The sequence below is a fragment of the Dama dama genome, chromosome 23 (genome assembly GCF_033118175.1).
Source record: "Dama dama isolate Ldn47 chromosome 23, ASM3311817v1, whole genome shotgun sequence".
In the NCBI taxonomy this organism is placed as follows: domain Eukaryota; kingdom Metazoa; phylum Chordata; class Mammalia; order Artiodactyla; family Cervidae; genus Dama; species Dama dama.
This window is the reverse complement of record NC_083703.1, coordinates 35,657,757-35,682,391: the sequence shown is the minus strand read 5'-3', so window position 1 is coordinate 35,682,391 and position 24,635 is coordinate 35,657,757. Positions and strand designations below refer to the sequence as shown.

Genomic DNA, 24,635 nt, shown 5'->3' with positions numbered 1-24,635 from the left:
AGTGACTCGGACGGTGACAGAAGTACCCCTTCCTGGAAGACAGGTGTCTGGGAGATAGAAAGTGGGCTTGACTTTGGGAATCAAGTCACAGTCCAAGTGATCCAAGAGGAATCAGGGAACGGTCCCGTGGTCCCAGCAAATAACTGCGGTGAAAGCTTTCCATGAGGACAGGTGGCCCTTCAGAGATGGACGCGCCATTGCTGCATGATAAATGCTATCTCAGACTGTGTGTGATTTATGCTTTTACGTGTACTTACGTAACCCTTGGAAAGCCTGGCGTGCTTCAGTCCCTGGGGTTGCAAAGAGTTGGACACCACTTGGCAACTGAACAACAACATGTGGCCCTTAGAACAGTCTGGGAAGACAGATGTTAGTGGCCCTGCCATTTTGCAGATTGGAAAACTGAGGTTTGGTGCAGCTAATGACTTGCTCCCGGGACCACAGCCGGGGCTGGTGTCAGCACCACCTGGGGATGAAAGGGCTCACGCCAAGCCCGTGCTGTTTTAACTCGAGTGGCCCTTGAAAACTCGGGTTTGACTTGCGCGGGGCCAGATTCTTTTCAGTAAGTGCCTGCTTACAGGGTATGAGCCGGCCCTGCCGAGGCATGGTTGAACCTGTGGCCGAGGAACCTCAGATACGGAGCGACCCCGTATACAGAGGCCTGACTGAAAAGTTTACCCTCAGATATATGATGACCCGGGTGTCGGTGCCACGAGGGCCCATCATACACACACACCTTTCCAAGTTGTTGAAATACCACGTTCTAATAATTTACACTTAGATCCAATTTTGTTGTGTGTTTCTCTGAACAGCAGCCCTTTGGGTGGCAGGTGGGGGTGGCCTCTAATACCTTTGATTTGGAAGGCTGCTGCCTCAGGGCTGGGCGGGGACTTTGAAAGGACTCCTCTCCTCCTCAGCTCCTTGGCATCCCCTCCTGGAGGTCGTGGGACTGATATGTTAGAGACGCGCTGGTCCATCCACTGTAGGGAAGGATGCTACAGGAAGGATGCTGAATACAAAAAGGACTGGATGGGCCACGTGGCTGTTGAGAAGTCTGTCTGCTGGGAGTGGCGATGTTTGACATGGGGCTGGAAATGAGGTAGAAGCCAGGCTCTGAGCTGGGGTCCGGGAGGTGGTGGGTGTCTGCCAGAGGAAGGAGTCCTCCGGGGGTTGGGGGCACCCCTCATCTGGGCCATGGGACCTGTGCTATGGGTCATCCCCTCTCATGGGGCCTGCACCCCGAGTGCTGAGGCTGATGTGCTTCATTCTCCTGCCCCCACAGGCTGCTGGCCTCTGTGAGACCAAGTTAAAAGAGTCCCCCTACGTCAGTACATGTTTGACCTCAGAACTGTAAGGTCAAGGACAGTTCTTACGAGTTTGTATGAAAGATATTCATGGCTGGGCCTGATCTGTTGTATCGTTTAAGGGTTTGCAAAGTGTACTTACCTCACAGACAGAGGCAGCATGGACCAGCTCGCCTATCCCCAGGAGGACAGTGACCCTCAGGCGTTTTTCTGGAAGGTCATTGCTTCTTATCGCCCTCATAGTGGATTCTATCATAGACGCTGGCCTGCTCTTCTGTGTAATGGGTGGCCTGCTGGGGTGCTGTGAACTTTGCTTTGCTTTTAAAGAGCCTGATGTAGTAACAGAAAGAAGCTGAGTGTCCTCAGACCTGAACTCTAACCATGGTGCCAACTGTATGTGTGACATTGAGTCTAGGGACCCTTAGTCTCACCTGCAGGATTCTGTTGCCATGTCATTTCTTTCCTCCTGGGATGATTGTACCCCAAGTCTATTTTAAATGTTAATTCCCCGTCTCATACACACGTGCACTGCAGTTTATGCAGTGAACTCCTAATCATTCTTCAAAACCTAGCTCAAACGTCACTTTTTCCCACTGTGCCTTCATTCAACAGTGATTTATTGAGCACGTACTATGTGCCGGATGCCGGGGGCCTAGCATTGAACGAAGCAGACCTTGCCTCGATGTTCCCGCAGCCCTGGGTTTGTGATGGGGTCCCTGTCCTCTGCAGGCCCAGCCTGGGGACCAGAACAGTGGACTCAGAGAACAAACGCTCGCCCCTCTGGTCCTGCCATTTCTGTCCGTCTTGTGCCAGCCCCTAGAAGATGTGGAGCTGGAGCGCAGTGCCAGGACTAGCTGAGTTGCTGCAGAGCTGCTTCTCCTACTACAGCCCCTGCAGGAGCATGTGGATTTTCCATAATGTGGGGACCTGATGGGGAACCACAGGCTTCCAGAGCCTGATCCTTCCTGCCTTCTCCATGCCGGCAGCAACTTGGCTGCTGCTGGAGCCCAGTGTGTGCCGAGGACCGGCACAGTCAGCAGGATCCTGCGATGAGCCCCGGGGAGAGGCCCCACTGGCAGGAAGCACAGGGGCCCCCCTTTCACCTGCACGCAGGGGCAGGCATTTCCTGGCCATTGTTTGCCGGGGCTGCCACTGCTGATAGTTGCTATTTCCGTCCAGCAGCCAAGAGGGGCTGGAGCAGCCGCGTTCTTCCAGGCCCGCCTCTCCTGTGGGGCTAACCCAGGCCCGCCTCACGGCCCCTAGGGAAGCAGCGGCAGGACTGACCAAACTGCCTCCCACCCTGTTAGCAACGGGAGGTCTTGGGAGAGGAGATACTCCCTTGTGAAAATAAACGTGGCAGCCCCGCCTCTGCGCACACAGGTGCTTTCACATAGGTTCCCTGTTCACTTTCATTCTTCTTGGCTGGCGCCATTGTCTTAGGACTGTGTGTTTTTGAATCGTTGCTGCTATTGAATTCATGCTCCCTGGCAGGACTCAGATGTGGACACCCTAGGCTTGGAGATGTAGACTGTCTCCCCAAGATAAACTGGAGAGAAATCTGATTCTTCAAAGTTCGGTGTGGGAAGAAGTTTGGAATTGTGTAGTGCACAGGCTGTGTAGGCTTGGTTAGCGTTTCTCATTATGAGCTGAAAGACTTAAGATCTATTTTCAGTGGCTCATTACCCACCCAGATTGCTTCCGCCAAAGTGCATCGTAACCCTGGGCTGATTAGAGATCTTGCCCTGCCCTTTTGGACCAAAAGGTGTGTCTGCGAGATGAAAGCGGGGAAGATAATAAGATGGAGCTGGCCGCTGGGGGTTTCTCTTTTTAGCAGCGTGGAGTAGTAATTGCAGCTTCCGAGTCTCTTTATTTTGACCTCTCTCCTGTGTGTGTTGTCTTTAGAGGTCTGGGGCAGGGGACACTGGTCATCATTCCATGGCTTAAATGCTATTCCGGACTCTCCTGCAAGCGGTGGCCGTCTGGGAAGGGGTCCCCAGAGTCAGTGCCCCATCCTGGCTCCGTGGAATCCAAGATCAAACGCTCCCTCTCTGGTCCAAAAGGGACCATCTCACTCAGCTTCAGGAGGGCAGCCTTCCTGCCTCCACCCTCTGCCTGAGTGAGACGGGGAAGCCCCCTCCTCTTCTCTTTCTCTGCAGGCACCGTGACCAGGGTGCCGTGCAGTCAGGGTCCGGGAGGGAGGAGGTGCGGGAGCCCTGGGGGCATCGTCCACGGCTCACAGACACTCTCCTTGTCCCCACAGTGTGGGCCCTGCCACCACGACGGTCCCCGCAGTGGCACTTTGATGCGGCCAGAGCACTATGTACAGTGTCGAAGACCTGCTGATCTCCCACGGCTACAAGCTGTCGAGGAAGCTGCCAGCCCCCCACAAGGATGACGGCGAGGGGCGCCAGCCCACGAGGACCGTGGTGCCCGCGGGCCCCAGCCTGCTGAATGGCTGCGACGAAGGCCCCGCTGCCCTCCCCCGGGGCAAGGCCTCTCCGGGGACGGGCCTCCTGAGCGACCCCGAGAGCCGCCGCCTTGGGCCGAGGGGCCACGGGGAGCATCCCAGGGCTGCGGCCGCTAACAGGATCTCCGAGGCCGGGTAAGCTCCACCAGGACCCGCCGGCTCCCCTGGCCCCGGGGGTCTGGTAGCAGGCACACACCGTCTGTGTGTGGCCGGGGCCTGGGAGGGAGGGGAACTGAGTGGCAAGACCTCATCTTCCTGGAGCATCCGGGATACTTGGTGGTGCTCAGTGCAGGGTTGGGTGTATGAAGCCTTCAGCACACAGTGACGAGTGGGCGGATTCTCTCCTGCCAACGCGGCATTTTAATCCTCAGCTTCCTTGTTCCCTCATAGTCTCTTCATGTCTCCTCAGCCAGGAATCATTTAAAAACTCTAGAAAGGCCAGTTTATGTCAGGCACACACTCCAAGCACATCTAGCCTCCTTGTTAACACGTTCCAGTACCTTACAGAGTTGAAACACCTGTACGTACCTGAAATACAGATGCGTTCCAATACCTTGTACATTACAGTGTTGAGAGACGCCTGTGCTCCCCTCCACTTGGGCAAAAGCAAACCTCTCTTCTCTCATATTCAAGTCATTCCTCTGGCCTCCAACACATCTTTTCCCATCATTCATGGGCCCTGAGGTGGGCATCCTGTCTCAATACAGCTGCGTCTGTGGGTGTTTTCTTACAGCTGAAAAAGAGGGTGGACTGGACGAGGGATGGGGAGCGAGGAAAATAGGAGGGAATTTGAGCAGCTTGCCACAAACCCTGCAGCCCACAGCCAGCAGTTTTAACCTGGAGGAACTTTTGTCATGGCTTCCTAAAGCTGTGTTTGTCATTAATACTACATGGGGACTAGGCTTAGGCTGGTGGGGGCCTCTGTCTACAAGTGGAAGCAGAGGCCTGTGTTTAAGGCAACAAACCAACATGCAGACAGGACAGTGAGTCAAGTCCAAAGGGGATGAACGGCCTCCTATGGTTTCAAGTCACCTGTCTGTCCACAGGGAGAATCTTTCTTGTTGGATGACAGTCTTCAGGCAAAAGGGAAGGGGTCTTGCTTTTCCAAGTCAGAGCAGTCAACCCCTTGGTCATGGAGTACTCCCCAAGGGGAGGGCGCCTCTTCATGCTCCTTGGAGCAGACACAAGTTTGCGTTACTACCCAGGCCCACCTCTTCAGGGAGGGCTAGAGTTGTCAGTGATGGGGCAGGTTCAGGAAGGATGGAGAAATACTTGAAGCTGCTTCTGTTTAACCATGTCCTTCAGAACTTGCACTTGTGTCTACTGGCACCTTGGGCCCCGGTCTTGGCAGCCACAATCACTGAAAAGCCTGCCCAGCATGGACTTTGGAAGAGGGGGCTTGTGGGTGCGTTGACCAAGGGTCAGGACAGCCTTCGCTTCTACCACACAAGCGCTGGGTGTTACTCTGCCTCCTGGGCTTCCGGTTCTCTGCCGAGTGTACCTGTACTTCCCGCCTTGGATTTCAGGGCGCTGAGGTGCACCCTGCCCCCCTGCCCCATGTGTCCCACAGAGCTCACTCCAGTGCTGCGCACACGGGGTGCTCAGGATAAGCCCCAAGATCCAGTTTATCCTTCCCGCCTCGTGACAGCCATCGAGGAGCCGAAGGCTCAGTTTTGAATGAGGTGAAAAGATGGCGGCCGTGGAATCCCCATGAACGGGCCATGTGTGGGGTCCTCCCAGTCCTGGAGGGCTGAATCAGATCAGGGTTGGGTCTTGGGTGGTGAGAGCAACAGAATCCCCTTTAGGATTCTCTGTGGGCACTGAGGCCCCCGCCCTGTCCACAGCTTGCCCCAGACTTCCCAGCCCCCTGTGATCACGGGGCCTGAGGACTGCAAGGCCCTGCAGCCCGGCCTCTGTCCAACCCCTGGGCGCCTTTCCTCCTGTCTCGAATGAGGGGCTCAGCTGGTTTGAGAGTATTGCCAGCATGGCTTTGTCCATCCACAGAGTTCTGACAGATCCAGCCATTCCCTCCCAGTTCTGAGGTTGGCTGGTTAACTTGGGAGGTGTTGAGCTTTGGGGTTGAAGGTTGTCTTGTAGGGTAGAGAGAGACAGTGCACACATGTTGGCAAAGGCCCATGCCAGTGCCCAGCACCTCGGAGACCTGCTGCTGGGCCTCCCGGGCTGAAATGAAAAGCCATTTTCTTTTTTCAGTGGCCATTAGAGAGCTGGAAACAGGAGGCAAATGGAAAGGTAAGCGGGAGGAAAATTATTTTTCCCTTTCAGGAGAAATGTGCTCTGAGGGGAAATAAATAAATAGGAAATAAATAGTTAAAACTTCAACCTGTGAAGCCAAATTCTCTGGCTTCTGGGAATTCTGAATCTGGATGGATCAGTGGTGCTTGGCCACATCCCAGCCTTCAGTTACTGGTCCCTGCAGTGACCCCGCCGTCCGGGCCTCCGGTTCTGGTCGGGGAGGGGTCGGGCGATGGGGCCCAGGAGGTGCTCCCCAACTCCTGGGCATCAGGGTGACCTGAAAGCATCATGAGGACCCGTCACCTGCAGTTTCTCATGAGTCCCTGCACTATGTCCCTCAGCACCCCGTGGACCTCCCGGGGACAGCTTGGAAGGCCACAGGGGCCAGAAGGGGACTGGAATGTTTTATTTTATTCTGGCAGGCTGGCAGAGAGGCAGGCACATTAGCAATGTCATTATAGCCAAGAGCGTGAAGCCCAGGGAATGTCAGTGACTCTGCAAGGGCCACTCGCTCAGTGCTTCCGTGGAGGGAAGCCAGGCTCTGGCTGCAGCGACGCTGGACCTGGCCGCACCCTTGCTGGCGGGGCTGTCCCTGGGCTGGACCATCCTCACTTCCTCATCCCCTCCCACTGCTGGCAGGTGGGGGATCAGCTCCCCAGCACGGCCGCGCCCCTTCCTGTCTAGGGAGCTGCACAAGGACCACATCTGTGCTCCCAGACCAGAGCCGGGCAGTGATGCCCAGCCACACGAGTGGGGGCACCATCGCTGTCATCTGGGGCGTGGCTGGAACTTCAGGATTCCCAAGGGAGGAGGAAGATGATGAGATTGATAAGTACAATCGCCTTAGAGTTTCTCACGTACGAGCTGGTTATATCTAGGAAAACAAAAGCTTAAGGAAAATAAAAGCGGGGACACAGAACAACTTGCTCCCATGAAACTTGTAAAGCACTGTTATCAGGCATTCCCTGTTTCCTTACTGTGTTCCCTTTCAGATGTTATAATTGGAGGAAGCTGTAAAATAGCGTAACATAGCAGAGGTTTGAATCTGAAAGTTGTACCATAATACGCTCTTCTCTGCTTACCCCAGAAATCCTGGCTGAAGTTTGTGCTAGCTAACCATGAGACTAGCTTGTAATTATCTGCTGTCAACAGCACAGTCGTGACTGATTAGAGACTCCCCAGTCTGGGAGGGTCTCTGATGTGGGGTCTGGTCTGGGGAGGCTTGCATCTGCTCAGTGAACATTGTTCTAGGTGGTGCTACTGGATTCAGTAAACAGTTCCTTTTTGGAGGCTTTTTAAGCTTCTCTCAAATCCCATCTTGCTTATAATGGCTTTCCTAAAAAGGGATGTCTCGAGTGTAACATCTGGTTCCATGTATCTCTTTCTCTGTATAGAATGACACTTCCACAAACATCTCTGGTCATGTTTCATCTCCTTGCTTCATTTCCTAAGTGTTAGGCCTTGTTAATTTGACCTCTTCACCGAGCAAAGTATGAGTTGTGTGAGCTGGTGTCTCAGCCACACACGTGAGGATTCAGACCTTCTGTTTCCCTGCTGTCTTGCTGTAAACTCTTCTCCTGGGGCACTTTGTTCTTGTTCGTCAGCAGTGTAAGCTTCCAGAAGCCTGGACGCTGGTCCTTTCTCTGCACACATTCCCGTGTTGCTCTTCTGTCACCATGTTTTCCCAAGAAGAAGCAGGTTGGACTGTTTGAACATGAGATTTCAGGAAGAACAGTATGAAGAAGTGTTTCAGAATTATCGGGAAGACTTCAGAGAAAACAGTGATGGGAGTGTGCGGCGCTTCTAGAATTAGTGGGAAGACAGCAGCAGTGCAGCCTGGAGTTCCACTTGTCTGAGAGCCACGTTACCACCAAGAGGAGACTTGTTGGTGATGAATTTCTTCTTTAACTAGAGAACTAGGTTAGTTAACAAGCTAAGAAACACCCATGTATATCCGTAAGTGTGTTAGTCACTCGGCTATGTCCAACTATTGGCGACCCCATGGACTGTAGCTTGCCAGGATGCTCTGTCCATGGAATTCTCTAGGAAGGAATACTGGAGTGGGTAGCCATTCCCTTCTCCAGGGGATCTTCCCAACCCATGAATCAAAACTGGGTCTCCTGCATTGCAGGCAGGTTCTTTTCCCATATGGATATGGGAAGCTCGTATCCATAAGGATATATGCTTGTTACAGAGAAAATAGGAAACTTCTGGAGTAATCTGCCTTACTTACTGGTTTACTGGGTCCCAACTTGCTCTTCCTGCTTTGTTTGAATAAACTAAACACTGGGTGACTGGACATCATCGTTATGGATCTTCCCTTAGAGACTGGCTGGAGGGGCAGGGTCTTGTTATGACAGTCAGGACATCGTGGCTTCCTGCTATTGTGAAGGCCCATTGATCACAGCTGAGGAGGGGACAATCCCAGTCTAAAATAAGCCTGTACAAAGACAAACACTCATTCTTTCTCTCTTTCCTGCGCGGCCCTCACCCTCTTCATTGGACGAAGTGAGGCAAGAGCTTTGAAACGGATCCTACTCCACTGAGAATTGATATTAATTGGGTTCAGATAGTACCAATAGCTGAAGACAAGGAATTAGTATATTAGACTCTCTGCCAATCAGGTGACATGTATTATCTTCATGAATCCCTCCCAATACACTTGAGAAGGAAGACGTTAGGACCACGCACTTGATCGCGATGAGGAGGCTGAGGCCAGGCGGGGTGAAGCATGTTGCTGAGGATACCGGTGACAAAGCTAGGTCCCTGTCATCAAGATGCACACACACTCCCAGCAGGTTGGCCTCCCTGCTCTCCGGTGGCATCACCCGTGGTCCCCTCGGCCCTGGGCAGGTGCCCCGTGGTTCACAGCCCTGTTGCCGGTGGGCAGCCCTCTCTGGGGACTGGCTGCAAGTTTCCTGGTAGCCTAACCGCAGGCACCGTTTTCTTATCCCATTCTTCTCTGTTTTGAGCCCTTTCTCGCTGAAGCCTGAAAACCCATCAGAAGTCGCCAGATCACCTGGAGTAAGTGCAGGGGCAGCTGCCCAGTCATTGGGAGCAGGGGGGTGGGCTCCACATCTGGGAGGGGAGGGGGGCTCTCATGGATTCCAGAACTACAGCTCTGGGCAGTGATTTATAAAAATCAAGTAATGACCCCAAACACCCCTCCCTCCTGGGGCAGGGCCTCTGACTTAGGTCTTTACCAGACCTCAAAGCATCAAAAGGCTCTTGAAGTCCTACACCAACGATGATGTGGAAAGCTACCGGCCCCAACATGAGGAATCTGTCCACTTCCAGCAACATCTGATTTCATGGTTGTGCAGCAGAGCAGGCTGGCCCCGTGGGACCATCGCCTCCCCAGGAGGCTGCCCATCCTGAACCCATCTCTGTAGAACTGGACTTAGGCTCGGTTATTCAAACCCCCTCGTGGGGGACCCGGACTCAGAGCCTTCTGTCCCCAGTGTCAGCAGGCAGGTTTCCCAGGTGGATCTGCTTGGTCACCTGTGTGCAGTGAGTGCTCTAGACTGTCTTTCTTCCTGCCCTACCCGCCCCCCCCCATATGCTAAAGTTAGCATCATTCATCAGTCCAGTCATTCATTATGCTTCCTATTCCCATTGTTCAGTGTGTGTATTTAAAAAAAGATAATCAAACAGTAACCTCCTAAAATAGTCTCCCTGCTCCTTGATCTCAGCTGGAATCATTTGCACTCACTTAGCATGACATCGCGGCTTCCCTCCTGGCTCAGATGGTAAAGAATCCGCCTGCAATGCAGGAGACCTGGGTTCGATCCCTGGGTTGGGAAGATCCCTTGGAGAAGGGAACGGCTACCCACCCCAGTATTCTGGCCTGGAGAATTCCATGGACAGAGGAGCCTCGTGGGCTACAGTCCATGGAGTGGCAAAGAGTCAGACAGGACTGAGCGACTTTCACGTTCACTTTTCTCTTCATCAGGACATTGTGAAAAGCAGGCCTAACGGTATGCTAGTCATATGACCCAGCAGTTGTGCGTCTCCCAGTTATATCTATGCCAGTGCAACTTGCAATTCTTGTTCAAATTGAACTTGGCTGCATAGTGATCTTCGTGCAATATGTTCCCAGACCAGTTATATCCTTTCTGACGGATTTTAATTTGTGCTATCCTCCTAAGCTCTGTCATGATCTCCTCTTGACCTTGTAGCTCCCCTTTCCAAAATTAGTCTATTACTCTGAGTCAGAGGGCCATTCACCCAGTTGTAGTATGTTGAATATACCACAATTGACTGAAAAGTAAAATTGCAGGCTTCCAGGCCAGAGAGCTTTGAGAGAAAGTTCTGAAGCATGAGATGGCTGACCCCACCCCAGAAACACCTAACACTGGACTGATAACTCCGAGTCACTTAAGAGATGCCCTAGTGCCCCTGCCAATCCAGGAGGAGAGAGCTTCTCCTTTAAGGGGTGGGAGGTTCTTTAAGTGACACCTTTATGCTCAGCCTGTGCTCCTGGGTAAGACCTGGAGGAGGGTGTGGCTTCTGAAGGACGTGGCCTCAGGGTTTCAAGGTGATGATGGGCGGTGCTGGCAGCTGCTAGATTGGCAGCCCTGCTGATGGGAAGAAGTCACTGGACCGGGGGACCTCTTCAGTGGGGCCTTCTCCCTCCACCCCAGTCTTTACAGGGAAGACGAGACTCCAGAGGTCCCCTGGGGCCCCACTTCAGGATTTTGTTGGTAGAGGAAGGAGGGAGTCTCCCCTGACCCATGGGGCAGCGGGCACCCAGCTGGGCTGTGTCATGCCTGGGCAACACAGCCTGTGCTGTGTCGATTCCATGATCTAGGGACCATGGAAGGGATAGTCCTGCCACGGGTGGAACTGTGGTTAAAAGTCATGGCGTTGCTGCCCTTCTAAGTAGGCTTTTCCTTTCTGTAAGGATGGTGGGACTTTCTGTTGCCATGGAAAGTATCACGTTAACAGACAGGTCTCCTCATGTTTTTCATCATCAGCTTTTATACCTTCAGCAAATAGATTTGCCTTTCTTCCAGCAGACGTGTTGTTTGCCGCACGTTCAGGTTTCAGAGGTTTTCCAAACACTCTGTATCCGTGGTTTTGTCATCACCGTGTCACTGCTGATAGACCAGGGAGCTGCTCCCAAGTGTAGCGTCTGTCTTCTCTCTGACCTCTTTTCCCAGGAATTCTGCACAAAGACCCTGCTTGTCTCCCTGACCTTGCTGACACTATTTATTTGGGCTCACACACTCCACTTGGCTTCCTTATCTTTTTCCCACCCTGTTTGAATGTGTTCAGCATGTTTTTGTGGAATGTCCCGTTGTTAACGTTTTGTGAATAAATTTGGGGCTTCCCTGGTGGCTCAGACTATAAAGAATCTGCCTGCAATGAAGGAGATCCAGGTTCAATCCCCGGGTGGGGAAGATCCCCTGGAGGAGGGCATAGCAACCCACTCCAGTATTTTTGCGTGGAGAATTCCACGGACAGAGAAACCTGGCGGGCTTCAGTTCACTGGGTCGAAAAAGAGTCAGACATGACTGAATGACTAATAAAAAAAGAAATGTAAATTATTAGTCTCATTCTTAAAAGAGAAAAATTTGATCTCAGCTTATTTCCTCAAAGGTACCAGAAAACACATTCCTAGCTTTGAAACCATATGAAGTAACACTGTTTTAGCTGCTGCTGCACATCATACATTGAAACCAGTAACTATCCAACTTGATAATGTATGTGAAGGAGAAATTCAACTGAACTGTGACCACGTGGGTCCACCTGTGCCTGTCAGAGCCAGGCTCAGACTAGGCACACTAGATGTTGGTGAAATAATCGCTTTAGTTTTCTATGTCATGTATACTCATTAAAATAGATTATTTAAAGTTCTCCAAGTGGCCCTGTGTTTTCCTTAAACTGGGATTTTGGTGTATGGTGCAAATGGAAAAAAAAAAGTTTAGCCCAGAATGCTTGGCCATCTTGATTAATTACACATGGCAGCTTGGATGATGTTAAGGCAATGTCACATTTTCAGCGGGAAGGAAACTGACCCCCTTCCTGGTGTAGGTAGCTGCAGCCTGTTTACGTACTTGTCCTGTTTCTGTCATCCTTTGTTAGTCTCTAATTGTGCTCGTGGCCCAAATGTGGGCAGATGGCACCTTGGGATTTCAGTCCCTCTTGGTATTTAACAAATCACGCATTTGCTGGGAAACTGGAATATCTGTTGAGCAAGTGAGCAAAAGCTAGGCAGCATGGTCTCTTCTGTGAAACCAAATGCCCCAGACATTCAGGGGTCTGAAAGGAACCAGTCAGTGGGTGTGGAGGGTTAAGCCGGCTCACCGTCAGCTATAGAACAGGCGAGAAGGGAGATTCCCATGCTGGACATCGACCACACACTGCGGGTGGTTTGTTTTACTCTCTTAATGAGGTTTGCAATGATTGTAGCATCTTATTAAGCTGCGCTTTTGAGTCTTGCCCTTGGACTTGGCACAGAGTCTAAGACCCTGTAGCCAGTAGATGCACCATGGTTCATGATCAGTATGAGACTCGGGACAGGCAGCCAGAGGGTGTCACTAAGGACAGGAACGTCAGCTTCTGAGCTCTGGATGCCCTGTGCTGGCTTGGCTGGGGGTGAGGGTGGGGGTGACGCACTCGGAGGCCAGTGAGGTGGCTTCCACAGGGACCAGCCCTCATAGAACCTGACCCGAGGAAGGCTCTGTCAGTCCTCAAAACCTAAATGCCCCAACAAAGAACTTGACCTTCGGCTGTGGGCAGGGTTAAGACAGCTTGCACTGTGTGTGTGCAGTAAATGCAGAAGCAGTTAGGCGGTTCTGGCAAACGCTTTACCTCCAATCCATTTCAGACATTTTCTGCTTTTTCAGTCCTTGACTCAGCTTTACTAAGTGGCTGCTGAAGTTATTGGGGGGCAGGGGGCGGGATGCAGGATATGAGAAGCTGCCTTCACTTTTTAAGGCAAGGAAATGAATTCCAAAATAGTAATGACAATAATAGCTTTTTACCATTTATTTACCATCTAGCTCCTGTAGAACAGCCCTTCTTTCTGCCTGTGTGTTGTGGGGGTGGGGGTCCCACCTTCAGTCCATCCCCCACAGTGCCTTGTCCCCAGGCCATCACCTGCTGTGGCTGCGGGGAATGAGCATCCTCCCTGCTTTCCGTACCATCCTGTTAACTGGAAAGTGGACTGTGGCATAGAAATCATTCCAAACCACAAAATGTGGTTTAATGGCACCTAAGCACATAAAAAAGTAATCCTCACTAGTAATCACAGAAATGCAAATGGAGACCAATGAGTGAAGGAACAAATGAGCCCTGATGATCAGATGCAGGCACAGTTCAGCAGGACCAGCTCTGCTCCAAGCTGCGGGCAGGAGCCTGGCCAATCTGCGGTCAGATCGCACAGCAGGGATAACGTGATCCCCTGACCTGCTGACTCCTTCTCTCAGGATTGATTTTCCAGAACCCGAGACATGATTAGTGATGGCAAATAGCATTTCTCCAAAGTGTTTTAGAACTAAGGGACACAGATATCCCAAGTCTTCCTGGTGGATCAGTGGTAAAAAATCCACCTACCAGTGCAGGAGGCGTGGGTTTGATCTCTGGTCCAGGAAGATTCCCAGGAGAAGGAAATGGCAACCCACACTAGTATTCCTTCCTGGGAAATCCCATGGACAGAGGAGCCTGGTGGGCTACAGTCCTTAGGGTCACAAAAGAGTCAGACACGACTTAGCGAATGAACAACAAGATCATGGATGTCCAACCGCAGGGTGATGGTTAAGTAAAGCAGGACTCATGAGAGACTGTTCTCCCACTGAAACTGTGCCCCTGAGGAATCTGTCCTTATGCTGGAAGAAGTAGAATGTGGTGGCTGACGGGCTTTATGGTCACCTTCATTGGGTTTGAACTCTCCTCCCACCACTTACAAGCTGTGTGACTTGAGAGAGTCGCTGAACCTCTCTGTGCCTATTTCCTCCTACCCCAGAGGGGTGCTGGCGGAGCTTAGAGTAGTTAGGAGAGCACTTAGGGTCTGGAGGGCTGTCACCACTGTGTGAGCGGCAGCTGCTGTTTGTGACACAGTTGTTGGGAAACATTCCCGTAAAGCCAGATCCTAGTAGAGTAACTCTAAGGCTGTTTGAAAAGCCCACGTCGTCACACAAATACTAGAAGCTGTAAATCACAGTGACCGACTCTGGGTAGAAGGACTGCCAGTGACTTTTGGTTTCTATTCTTCCCTGTATTTTTCCAAGTTTTCAGCAATAAATTACATATTACTTTATTTTTATTTATTTACTTATCTTTAACGGAAGGATAATTGCTTTATGTGTTGATAGGTGGCAGAAAACGACAGAATGTGTAATTTCTTCTATAATGTGAAAAGCAAGCAGCACTGTTAGCTGCTTGAAACCTTTTCTGGTTTCAAGAAAAGTTGAAACCTTTCTGGATTAGCCTGTGGCCAGTTGAGCTCATGGAGCACCCCAGGCTTCCTTCCGCGCAGTGAGTTTTCTGGGTTACAGTCCTAGTCTCTGCTCCCTTGTGGTCAGTAGCTTAATATTTCTGCACAGTGTGCCAGGGTTCTTCAGGTTGTTTCTTTGGCTCCATTAGAAGAGTGATTCTCAACTCAGGGTGTATGTTAGAGTCATTTGAGGAGGTACCAGGCTCCTGGCTAGACAGATTTAATTCCCCTATCTGGGGTGGGAGGGACCTGGGTAGTAGTATTTTTTAATGGCTCACAAGGAAATCCTGATGCACAGCCAGGCGGCGGGCGCTGCCCTTCCTCGCCTGGCAGAGAGCTGTGCCCACGAGCGGAGACCCCACTTCCTCTGTCAGTCTCGAAAGTCAGTCCGAGCGGTGTTTCCCCCATCGCCCTAAAGAAAAGATGCCCCTGACAGCTTGCTTAAAATAGATATGTTAGTCTCTCAGTCGTGCCCAACTCTTTGCGACCCCATAAACTGTAGCGCGCCAGGCTCTACTGTCCTTGGGATTCTCCAGGCAAGAATACTGGACTGGGTTACCATTTCCTCCTCCAGGGGACCTTCCCAACCCAGGGATCGAACCTGGGTCTCCCGCATGGCAGGCAGATTCTTTACCATCTGAGCCACCAGGGAAACACCCGGATCCTAACCCAGACCTACTGAATCGGAACTTTGGGGGCAGGGACTTGGTAATGTGTATATTTAATGAGCCTCCTGGGTGGCTCCCACCATCACAGAGGTGTGGGAACTCTGCTCTGCTAGAGCCGAGGGGCCGTCCCAGTCACACGCTGGGAAGAGTTGGGGGCCCACCTGGCTCTCCACCTGCCCCTGAGACTCTGACAGGTCGGAGCTGGGATGCTGCCTAGGCGTCGGGAGTGGCAGGGTCCCCGGATTGCTGTGCAGTCGTGGTGGATGCCCGCTGGCCACGATGGTCCTCAGGGGTCGCTGGGATCAGCAGTAGCCACAGCACCCGGGACCTGTTAGGAGTGCCCATTGCAGAGTACCCCCAGGCCTCAGAGTCAGCATCAGGGGTGGGATTCCTGCACCTGCTGGAAGCACGTGCCCGGACTTGCTCTCAGAAAGCAAGGTCTTCCGGTCTGAGCTGGGTGTGGACCCCAGAGGCCCGGGATCACACTTGCGAAGCCCTGCTCTGGGCTCACCCATGTCTCTTGGGCATTTCAGGTGCCACTCAGGTACAAATCTAGTCCTAATGTTCTTGTGGGCAGCGTGTTGCTGCCACTCTTAAGTCTGCAATGGCAAAACATGTGGCTGCCTTCCAGCTGTAACTCCTGTGCCATGGTTTCTTTCAAGTGAATGAATACTGTGGTATTCATAAGGCTGTTTGAAAAGCCCACGTCGTCACACAAATACTAGAAGCTGTGTCTTTCAAAGGTTCTGACCTAAGTTTGACTTGGAACACGGTGGCACAGGCAGAGAGGTGTGCGCTGCTCCCGTGGGCTTCCTCCAGGTGTAACCTGTGGCCCTCTGTCTCGCAGGTTCTACCATCAGCCGGTGCTCGCGTGGTCCTCGCAGCCCCTGACTGGCCGCAGCCACGCCTACTGGAGGAGAAGAGAGCAGGAGGCCCGGGAGGACCCAGGGGGCCGAGGCCCGGCCCCCAGCCTGCCCGCGCACCCGAGGGAGGGTCCCTGGGAAGTTGGAGGAAGGTCTGAGCACGTGATGAAGAAGGCTGTTTGGGAAGACGAGCTGGGAATGGCGGGTCCCGGCAGATGGCAGGACGTCAGCGTTGGAAGCTGGAACCAGCCCCCGAGACTAGGGAGGCAGATGTCAGATGGTGTTGGCGAGAAGTTGTTTCAGGACCTGTACCCGTTCATGCTTGGGGAGCACGGGCTGACCTCCCAGAGCAAAGGGAAGTCCCAATCACTGCCTCGAGTCCTTTCCCCTGAGAGCCTGAGTTGCGCTGAGGTCCCCATCCCTTTGAGCGATGGCCATTTACCAGGTGTCCCTAAAGTGCCACTTCAGCCTCCAAATTGTGCTTCCAATTTGGAATCCACCAGGAACCCCGAGAAGGCTGGCACCTCGGCCCCCTTGCCCCGGCCCAGGTTTGGGAGACCCCTCAAGCCCCCGTCTTACGGCTCCCAGCCACACTCCAGGTCCGGAGCAGAAAATGGCAGCTACGCAGACAGCCGGCAGCCGGACCCAGGTGCTGCCCACTTGGCCAGGACGAGCAGTGCCAGGCAGGACCTCTATGGGCCTGACCCCGGCCTGGAGCCCCCCGTGTATGTGCCCCCACCCTCGTACAAGTCGCCACCGCAGCCCGCAGCACACCCCTGCCCGGAGGAGGTGGTACCCAGGCCTGAGGGCGGAGGCCGCCATGTACCACAGCATCTGATGGAGAAGCCCACTGCTGGTGGTCAGCCTCTCTCTGGCTCCCGGGGAGCTGGGAGTGAGTGGGGGGCCAGCCCATGCTCTCCTGTCGGTGTCCCCCCACAGCCCCACCCCACCACGGCTTATGACGGCTCCATCCTGATAATTCCCTTCAACGACCCACGGATACGACACATTAAACTAGCCCGACCCCATGGATTCTGGGAAGATGTGAAGCTGGATGGTGCGGTCCCTGCCCCTGACCCAAGAAGCCTGCAGCAGGAGGGGGCTGTGTGGGGCACATCAGGGAGGGAGAGGGGTCCTGCCCCTGCTGATCCCAGCCCCCCGTGGCTATGGGGCCAGCCCCCCAGGGATGGAGAAGATGGCAGCTCTCCTGACCGAAGAGACCCCTGCATTGTCACACAAAGAAAGCGGCCCGACGTGAGTGGCAGCCCACGCGAATATCCAGAAAGCCTCGTGTCCTCCCCGAGCCCCCAGGGCGAGAGTTCCTGCGAGATGCAGACCCAGCTCAGAAAGTTCGAGACAGGGCTGCAGCCCAAGAGAAGCTCAAAGAAAAAAACGAGCGAGACAATCTTTTGTTTGGTTTCCATCCCGATGAAAGCGGAGTCCCAACCGCCAGGTACGGACACGAACAACAATGACCTGAAGCGGAGTGCGGCGTTGCAGGAGCAGAGCGGTCTCAGTTTGTCTTCCACCGACCTGGAGCTCCAGGCGCTCACGGGCAGCATGGCCCCGAGGACAGAGCTGCCAAGACCAGACCCGGGGGGCCCAGGAGGGGGCCGGCAAGCAGACGACCTCAGATCCCCCAACCCCGCAAAGCATCGCGCGCTCGCATGGCCTGGCCCATGGCCTGGGCACCATTTCCGAGACCAGCAAACACAAACCAGCTTCGCTCAAGAACCTCAGAGCCTGCAGCCCCTCCCAGGCGAGAGGCCAGGGGGCTCCCCCGACCCCGTGCTGCCTCCAAGGTGTTTGGACCCTGCACCCTTTGAGGTTCAGATGCACATGGCGTTGGCGTCCAGTGACCCGAACCAGAGGCCCGGGGCTCATTCCCCGAAAAGTCAAGGGTCCCTCAGCCCGTCCAGCAACAGCGCCTTCTCTGGGTCCTCCTGGTCCAGGAACCAGGGCCCCGCACCGAGGGCCAGCCTGGGTCAGCAGGTCTCGGATGGCCATGGCCGCCAAGCCAGCCCCGTGTCCAGGGGTGAGGTGATCAAGGGGGAGACCACAGGCCCCTGCAACAGTCGACAGCTGTTCGGGCAGTTCCTCCTGAAGCCCGTGAGCCGCCGGCCCTGGGACTTGATCAGCCAGTTAGAAAGTTTCAATAAGGAGCTTCAGGAGGAGGAAGGAAGCAGTAACAGCAGCAGTGATGGGAGCGGCAGTGAGGACAGCGACACAGAGCTGCCCTGGGGGAGCTGTGCCCGCCCGGCACCCCGGCGTCCGGGCCTCCTGAAGGACCTGGTGCCCGAGGACCCCAGGACCAGGCCGGGCAGAGTCAAGAGCAAGTCCGAGAGCTGGAGCGAGGAGGGGAGGCCTCGGTCCCCCAGGCCCTGGCAGGCAGAAGGCAGAGGCTCCGTGTGGCTGTCCCCCGCCGGGAGCTGGATTGCTGAAGACGGGGACCGAGAGGTTGAGGACAGGGTGGCACAGCTGGCAGTCAGCCCGAGGCCTGTGAAACGAGCAATATCTTCTGGGTTGAATGATGCAAAACCCGAGCCCCGACCCGATCCAGCGGAACGGAGGGAGCCGCCGCCCAGCCAGGAGCTCCCTGGCAGTCTCGGAGCTGTGGAGCTGAGTGCAGCCGCCCCTCCGAGGGCGGGTGATGGGGAGCAAGGGAGCACAAGGGCGCCCCTCTCTCTTGCCGGCAAATCCCGAGGCCTGTCTGCACCAGACTTGAGGTCTGTGGGGCTGACGCTGGTGCAGGAGCAGAGTACCAGCCAGCTAGCGGGGTCTCCGGGTGATGCCAATGCAATAGAAATCCCCCCAAATGAGTCCCTCGAAGCCAGGGCCGCCAGGATCCTGGGCATCGAGGTGGCTGTGGAGTCCCTGCTGCCAGGCGCCCAGAGGGAAGGGCAGACCCGGCACCCCGAGCCTGATGGAAGTGCCCTCAGGCCCGAGTCCCCCAGACAGGAGACAGCAGCCAGCTTGGCCCAGCCCAGTGAGTCCACTGCACCCGCCGACGCCTTCTATGGCAGGAGGAAGTGCGGCTGGACCAAGAGCCCTCTGTTTGTAGGCGAGAGGGACAGCACCCGGCAGGCTCCCCGGGCCTCTGAGCCCGCGGGTGTGGACGGGGCAGTCCCCAGCAAGGCCCCTGAACGTCCGCCCAGCCCCCCGGAGTCCCAGCCTTTTCTGCCCAAGGACGTGGAGAGAAAGCCACCCTTCAGGTCCACCTTGTTCCACTTTATAGAAAGGACCCCAGACTTGGCATTCTCGGAAAAGAAGCTCCGAAACACTTCCAGAGTGATCGAAAGTTTACAGGAGAAGCTGGTCTCCCCGCCCAGGAGGGCGGACCCCGACCGCCTGATGAGGATGAAGGAGGTGAGCTCTGTGTCTCGGATGAGGCTCCTGACGTCCCGGGGCGTGGACTCCACGGAGGAGCCCAAGGCCGAGAGGGGCCTTGGGGCGTGGCCGGGAGGCCTAGTGGCTCCCAGCGCCGGGCACAAGCTCTCCGATCCCCAGGGTGCTCTGTCGCTGGAAGCAGACGGGCATCCAGCAGTGCGAAGGGAGGAGAACGGCGGCCGGGACTTCTGGTGCCCAGGTGAGGAGTCAGGCAGAGGGGCGGGCGTTCAGGTTGCGTTTGACGTCCTGAGAACATCAAAATACCTAGTGGGTGGATGATGAAACCTGCAGATTCAGAAAAGATCAGATTGACCCTGTGAATTATGATGCCCAAAGAGTCTTCATTCTACCTAAGAATTATCCAGAAGCTTCTCTTAATAGTAAGACCTTGCAGTGTATTTTCAATGATCCAGTCTTCATAGATAGTATCTATGTAAGTGACTAGATAAAATTACCTATATAAACACCCTTGGGGCCCCTAACTCTGAAGAGGTACATCAGTAAGCTATGCCAGCCGGCGTGTAGGCACCTTGATTGGTTCCTAGGAGACTAGGGCGTTTGTATTCTGTTCTCTCCCCAGATAATAGACATTCTCCCAGATAACTCTCGGATTTCCCACGTGGCTCTAGTGATAAAGAACCCACCTGCAAATGCAGGAGACATGAGAGAGGTGTGAGTTTGATCCCTGAGTGGGGAAGATCCTCTGGAGGAGGACATGGTAACCCACACCAGTATTCTTGCCTGGAGAATCCCATGGACAGAGGATCCTGGAGGTTCCAGTCCATGGGGTTGCAAAGAGTCGGACATGACTGAAGCGAATGAAGCAAGAAGCGAATAACCTGCATTGCTTGGTTAGCCTAGTGAGAAAAGACGTACCCGAGTGATTCAATAAACTTCCTGCCCTGGGATTCTTACCGAATCCTTTGTCCTCCATTGTTCTCTCTTTTCGCCACCACACCATTCATGAAAGACTTGAGAGGTTTAGATAGAATTAGCAGTTTGCACTTTCTCAGCACCAGCCCACGCGCCCCGCGAAGCTCACAGGCCCACCCTGTTTTTTCCAGCCCCCCAGCTCTGATCACTCGGCCCAGGGGAGCCGGTTCTGGCAACAACCTCCTGCAGACCCGAAGCCACGCGTATTCTCATCTTCGGGGGTTTCTCCAGTCTTCTTCATTGTATCCACCATGGGGCAGGTTCTCTCAGCAGGGACATGGTGCCCCCAAACACCAGTTCACTCTCAGCTCTGACGAGAGCCCTGGGAATTTCTGGTCCAGGCCTGGAGGTTATCAATGATATTACCAGTTATATTCCCTAGACATGATTCAAGGAGGGGAGGCATCCACCTTGAGCTACCGACTGGAAGGGGCCTTTTTGCTGGGAGGGGCAAGGGTGCCCCGTCCTCAGTGGTCTGGCGCCGCCCCCACCCCAGCCCGTCCATCTGCCTAGCTGCCCCAGCCGGGTGGTCCTCCCCACGCCTGCCGCTCTTCTTCCTGTTTTGAAATCAGGGGTTTAAAAGAAGATGGAAAAGATCACTTGTTTCAGCTGGAAGAATCCCGAAATTTTTGTTCAATTAAAAAAAAATCTCCTTCACATTTTTTCAGTTTTCCCCCAAATGCAGAGAGATCCTTAATGCTCCCACCCTCTCACAGAATCCAGGATTGAAAGAAGCTGTCTGTCAGGGCCCTCCTGGGTCATCTGAGTGACCACGTTGGTCTTTGCCGCAGGAGAGAACAGCAGGGGTGTGGAGCCTCGGCCATTACGTGGCGCATCTGGGAGCCGTTGGGCTTTGTGAGGCTGCAGCAGGAGACCTCCCCTGACCCCCGCCAAAAATAGACCCCCTGGCTTCTAAGTGCTGATTCGAAAGCCATCATAGGCTTTTTATTTTAATTGAAGGGTAATTACTTTACAGAATTGTGTTGTTTTCTGTCAGACTATCAACCATAGATGTACATATGTCCCCTATGCCATAGGCCTTTAAAGTGAGTCTCTTATCTATCAGGCTGAGTGTTAGTCCTCCCGAGAATTACAAGAATTTTAAAGGAAGATGCATCCAGTTATAAGAAAAACATCAGTGTGTAAAGATTTCTCTGCCTCCATCCATGGCCATGTATTTTGGGAAATGTGTCATAAAATTTCTAGTCCATCCAGCTCTCCCTCAATTCTCACTCAGCCTTAGCATCCGGCATGTGAATGGGGTCAGATGGGTATCTGAAATCCCCCAGAGAATGTCAGTTTCCATTTTAACTAGCCATTCAGACACCCTCACCGTACAAACTACGGTTGTAACCGTAGTTTCCAACCATTAGAAATTTTAATTACTTTTTTGCCACTCCGTTTGGTGCATTTGCTATTTAATGCACAATAAGATGGCCAAAAATCTCAAGGCAGAGAGCTCATTGTGATGACGGCTTCCTAAAGTGGCCACATATCGAGACCAAAGAGGGCGACTCCTCACGTGTGCAGCCACTCAGGTACCCCCCATCAGCCTTCCACCTGCTGGTCACCAGGTCTTAGTGTGCAGAGCCAGTCTTTCTGAGAGGCCTTCATCGAGGTAGTAAAGCCTTGTTGCTCATCAGCTTTTGGACTCTTTCCTTTTGATGTATTTTTATCATTTTAAACACAAAAGTCATCATCTCCATCCTCGCCCGACCCCTGCCTCTATCACCTCAGGGTGTGGGACCCGCTTCACTTCCCCAGACTCACAGCCCACGTAAATTCAAATTTTGTTCTGGAATTTTCAAACAATATCATACCTCATATATCTGTAAACCGCCCCCCCCCCACCACATACACACATCCGTCCAGAACTTTATTATCTGTGCTATGTATCCATCATCTCATAAAGACTTGCCTTCAGCTTAAAGACAGTCGTTTCAGCTAACATTGTTTTAGTGTTTTTTGGTCGGGGGAGCTCTGGCTAAGAAATCAGCAGCTCAAAACTAATTCAGGTCACAGCATTCCCATCTCCGCTGGATGGATTATGTCAGAAGCCTAATCCGGGCGCATCAGTGTCTGAGCCTGCTGGTCTGGTCCCACCCACCTCTGCTGGCCGCTTTCCTGGTACACGTTCAGGAGGAGAGTGGGGACAGCCTGTCCTCTTCCGGCCTGGGGTGGGGATAACCGGGGCAAGCTTGAGGGGAGCCACATGATGCCATGAGAAGGCTGAGCGTCAGCACATCCTCACAGGCAGTAGCCTTCGAGGGTGTTCATACACGAAATACCCACCACGGTGGGCCTTAGTGATCTGTCTTCCCCCGACACGGTGCCCACAGGAACCAGGGGGGGCATGACTTCCCTGTTCCCTGGCACCCCTGCTGGCCGGTGTGGTGGCCGCTGGTCACACGTGGCTCCTGAGCGCTTGAAACATGGCTCGTCCCAATTGAGATGGGCTGTAAATGTGTGATACGCATGCCAGAGTTCAAAGACATAACCAAAAAAAATCTAAAATGTCCCAATAATTTTTATTGATTGCCTGTTAAAATGATAACATTTTGGATAAATTTGGTGACATAAAATGCACCATTGAAACTATTTTCACCTCCTTTTTTTGTTTGCCCTAACATGGCTACTGAAAACTTTAACATACTGCGGCTCACGTTGTATTTTTATTGAACCTCGACCCTCCACGGTCTAAAGAAGGAGTCCTTGGTCGTACTAATTTCTCTCTGTGGTTCTCTGTCTCTGGGCCCTCAACTTCAGCGGTGGGGGTCAGGCTGCAGGCATGTCCTGTAGGGCGGTCTCCACGTACATGCGCTCAGGTGGGCCACTGAGGGCCGGGCTCTGTGTCCCTGGAGGCTCAGCCTCTCGAGGCCTCTTCCCACCGCCAGCGTGCCCTTCCGTCCCTTTGTGACCACCCGCCTCCATCTCATTCTTCGCTCATGGGGGTCCCCCAGAATCAGCACTGAGTGAGGCCAACTGGGCACAGAGAGCCGCTCAGCCGCTAAGACCCGCGTTGTCACGACGGGTGTTAAGTGTAGACCCGCAGAAGGCAGCTTGTTCACAGGATCTCTGCCTGCTTTCAACAAGATGGGCACTTGGTGCCGTAAGAGTTTGAGGAGCAGCAGATCCCCTCCTAAAAGCGGAGCCTGTCCCAAGTGCGACAAACATTGTCTTAGTTATTGCAACTGTGGTGTCTCACTGTAAATACATCCCAAGGAGTCAAGAACGTATGTGGTGTGTTAGTCGTCCAGTCATGTCCGTCTCTTTGCAACCCCATGGATTGTAGCCTGCCAGGCTCCTCTGTCCAGGGGATTCTCCAGGCCAGAATACTGGAGTGGGTTGCCATGCCCTCCTCCAGGGGATCTTCCCAGCCTAGGAATCTAAGCCAGGTCTTCCACATTGCAGGAGGATTCTTTACCATCTGAGCCACCAGGGAAGCCCAAAGTCGCTCAGCCGTGTCTGACTCTTTGTGACCCCATGGATGGTAACCCTCCAGGCTCCTCTGTCCAGGGGGTTCTCCAGGCAAGAATACTGGAGTGGGTTGCCGTTTCCTCCTCTGTTGCCAAGGTGTGCAGAGGACACAGCAAGATATCTTGCTGCCAGAGAAGTGGGACTCTGCGTGGCCTTCAGAATGTACTGTCATCCAGATGGGTTGAGGAAGAGATGGCTCTGTGATAGTTTTAATACATGTTGAATTGTACCATCCTTCCAGACTTCTTATGTATTTGCTCTTAAGAACTTAGGAGCTCTTTGAGCTGCCATGGGAGGAGATTCTGACCATGGGAGGTACACATGTGAGCCTCAGGTTTGCCTGGACCCCAGAGATCTGTGATGCCCGAGGGGCCCAGCCACAGCCCAAGTGATAATCTAGGACCATTGTTCTATTGTATGGTGTCCCTTTTTGGAAACCAGGGCCACTTGGGCCCCGTGTGTGTAGCTGAAGAGTGGAACAGCATGGCAACTCAGACGGACACACACTCCAGTGTGTGGAAGTCTGACGGGCGAGCCTGCAGCCTGGTGCCTGCGTGCTGGCTGTGGGGTCAGAGACAGGAGGCCTGCCATTACCAGGCCCAGTTCTCAGGGTTTCAGGCCCCCTGGGACATCACTGGTCACAAGGACACAAGTCCCACGGCAAGCTTTCCTTAGAGTTGTAATGTCCATGCACACAATATCCTGCTTAGCATCAGCTGAGCGCGTCATTGCTGCTTTACAAGAGTTGCAGTTAAAGTGAATTATGTTCCCTGTGAACAACAGGAAGGGACAGTCAGAATACTAAGCTGCCCCCATTTCCCATCTGTGATTAGGCATGGGTCA

The 24,635-nt window shown here is 53.6% G+C and overlaps 1 protein-coding gene across 2 annotated transcripts in view; it reads left to right on the top strand.

Moving 5' to 3' along the window:
• The window catches only part of JCAD (junctional cadherin 5 associated), an 80,209-nt gene that overhangs the window by 52,577 nt on the left and 2,997 nt on the right, over positions 1–24,635 (top strand). For both annotated transcript variants that reach the window (XM_061126362.1, XM_061126363.1), the window contains 2 exons: positions 3,565–3,906; positions 15,980–19,581. In XM_061126362.1, the coding sequence (XP_060982345.1) occupies positions 3,623–3,906; positions 15,980–19,581 (3,886 nt within the window). In that variant the 5' untranslated portion in view covers positions 3,565–3,622. The remainder of the gene's footprint in view (positions 1–3,564; positions 3,907–15,979; positions 19,582–24,635) is intronic.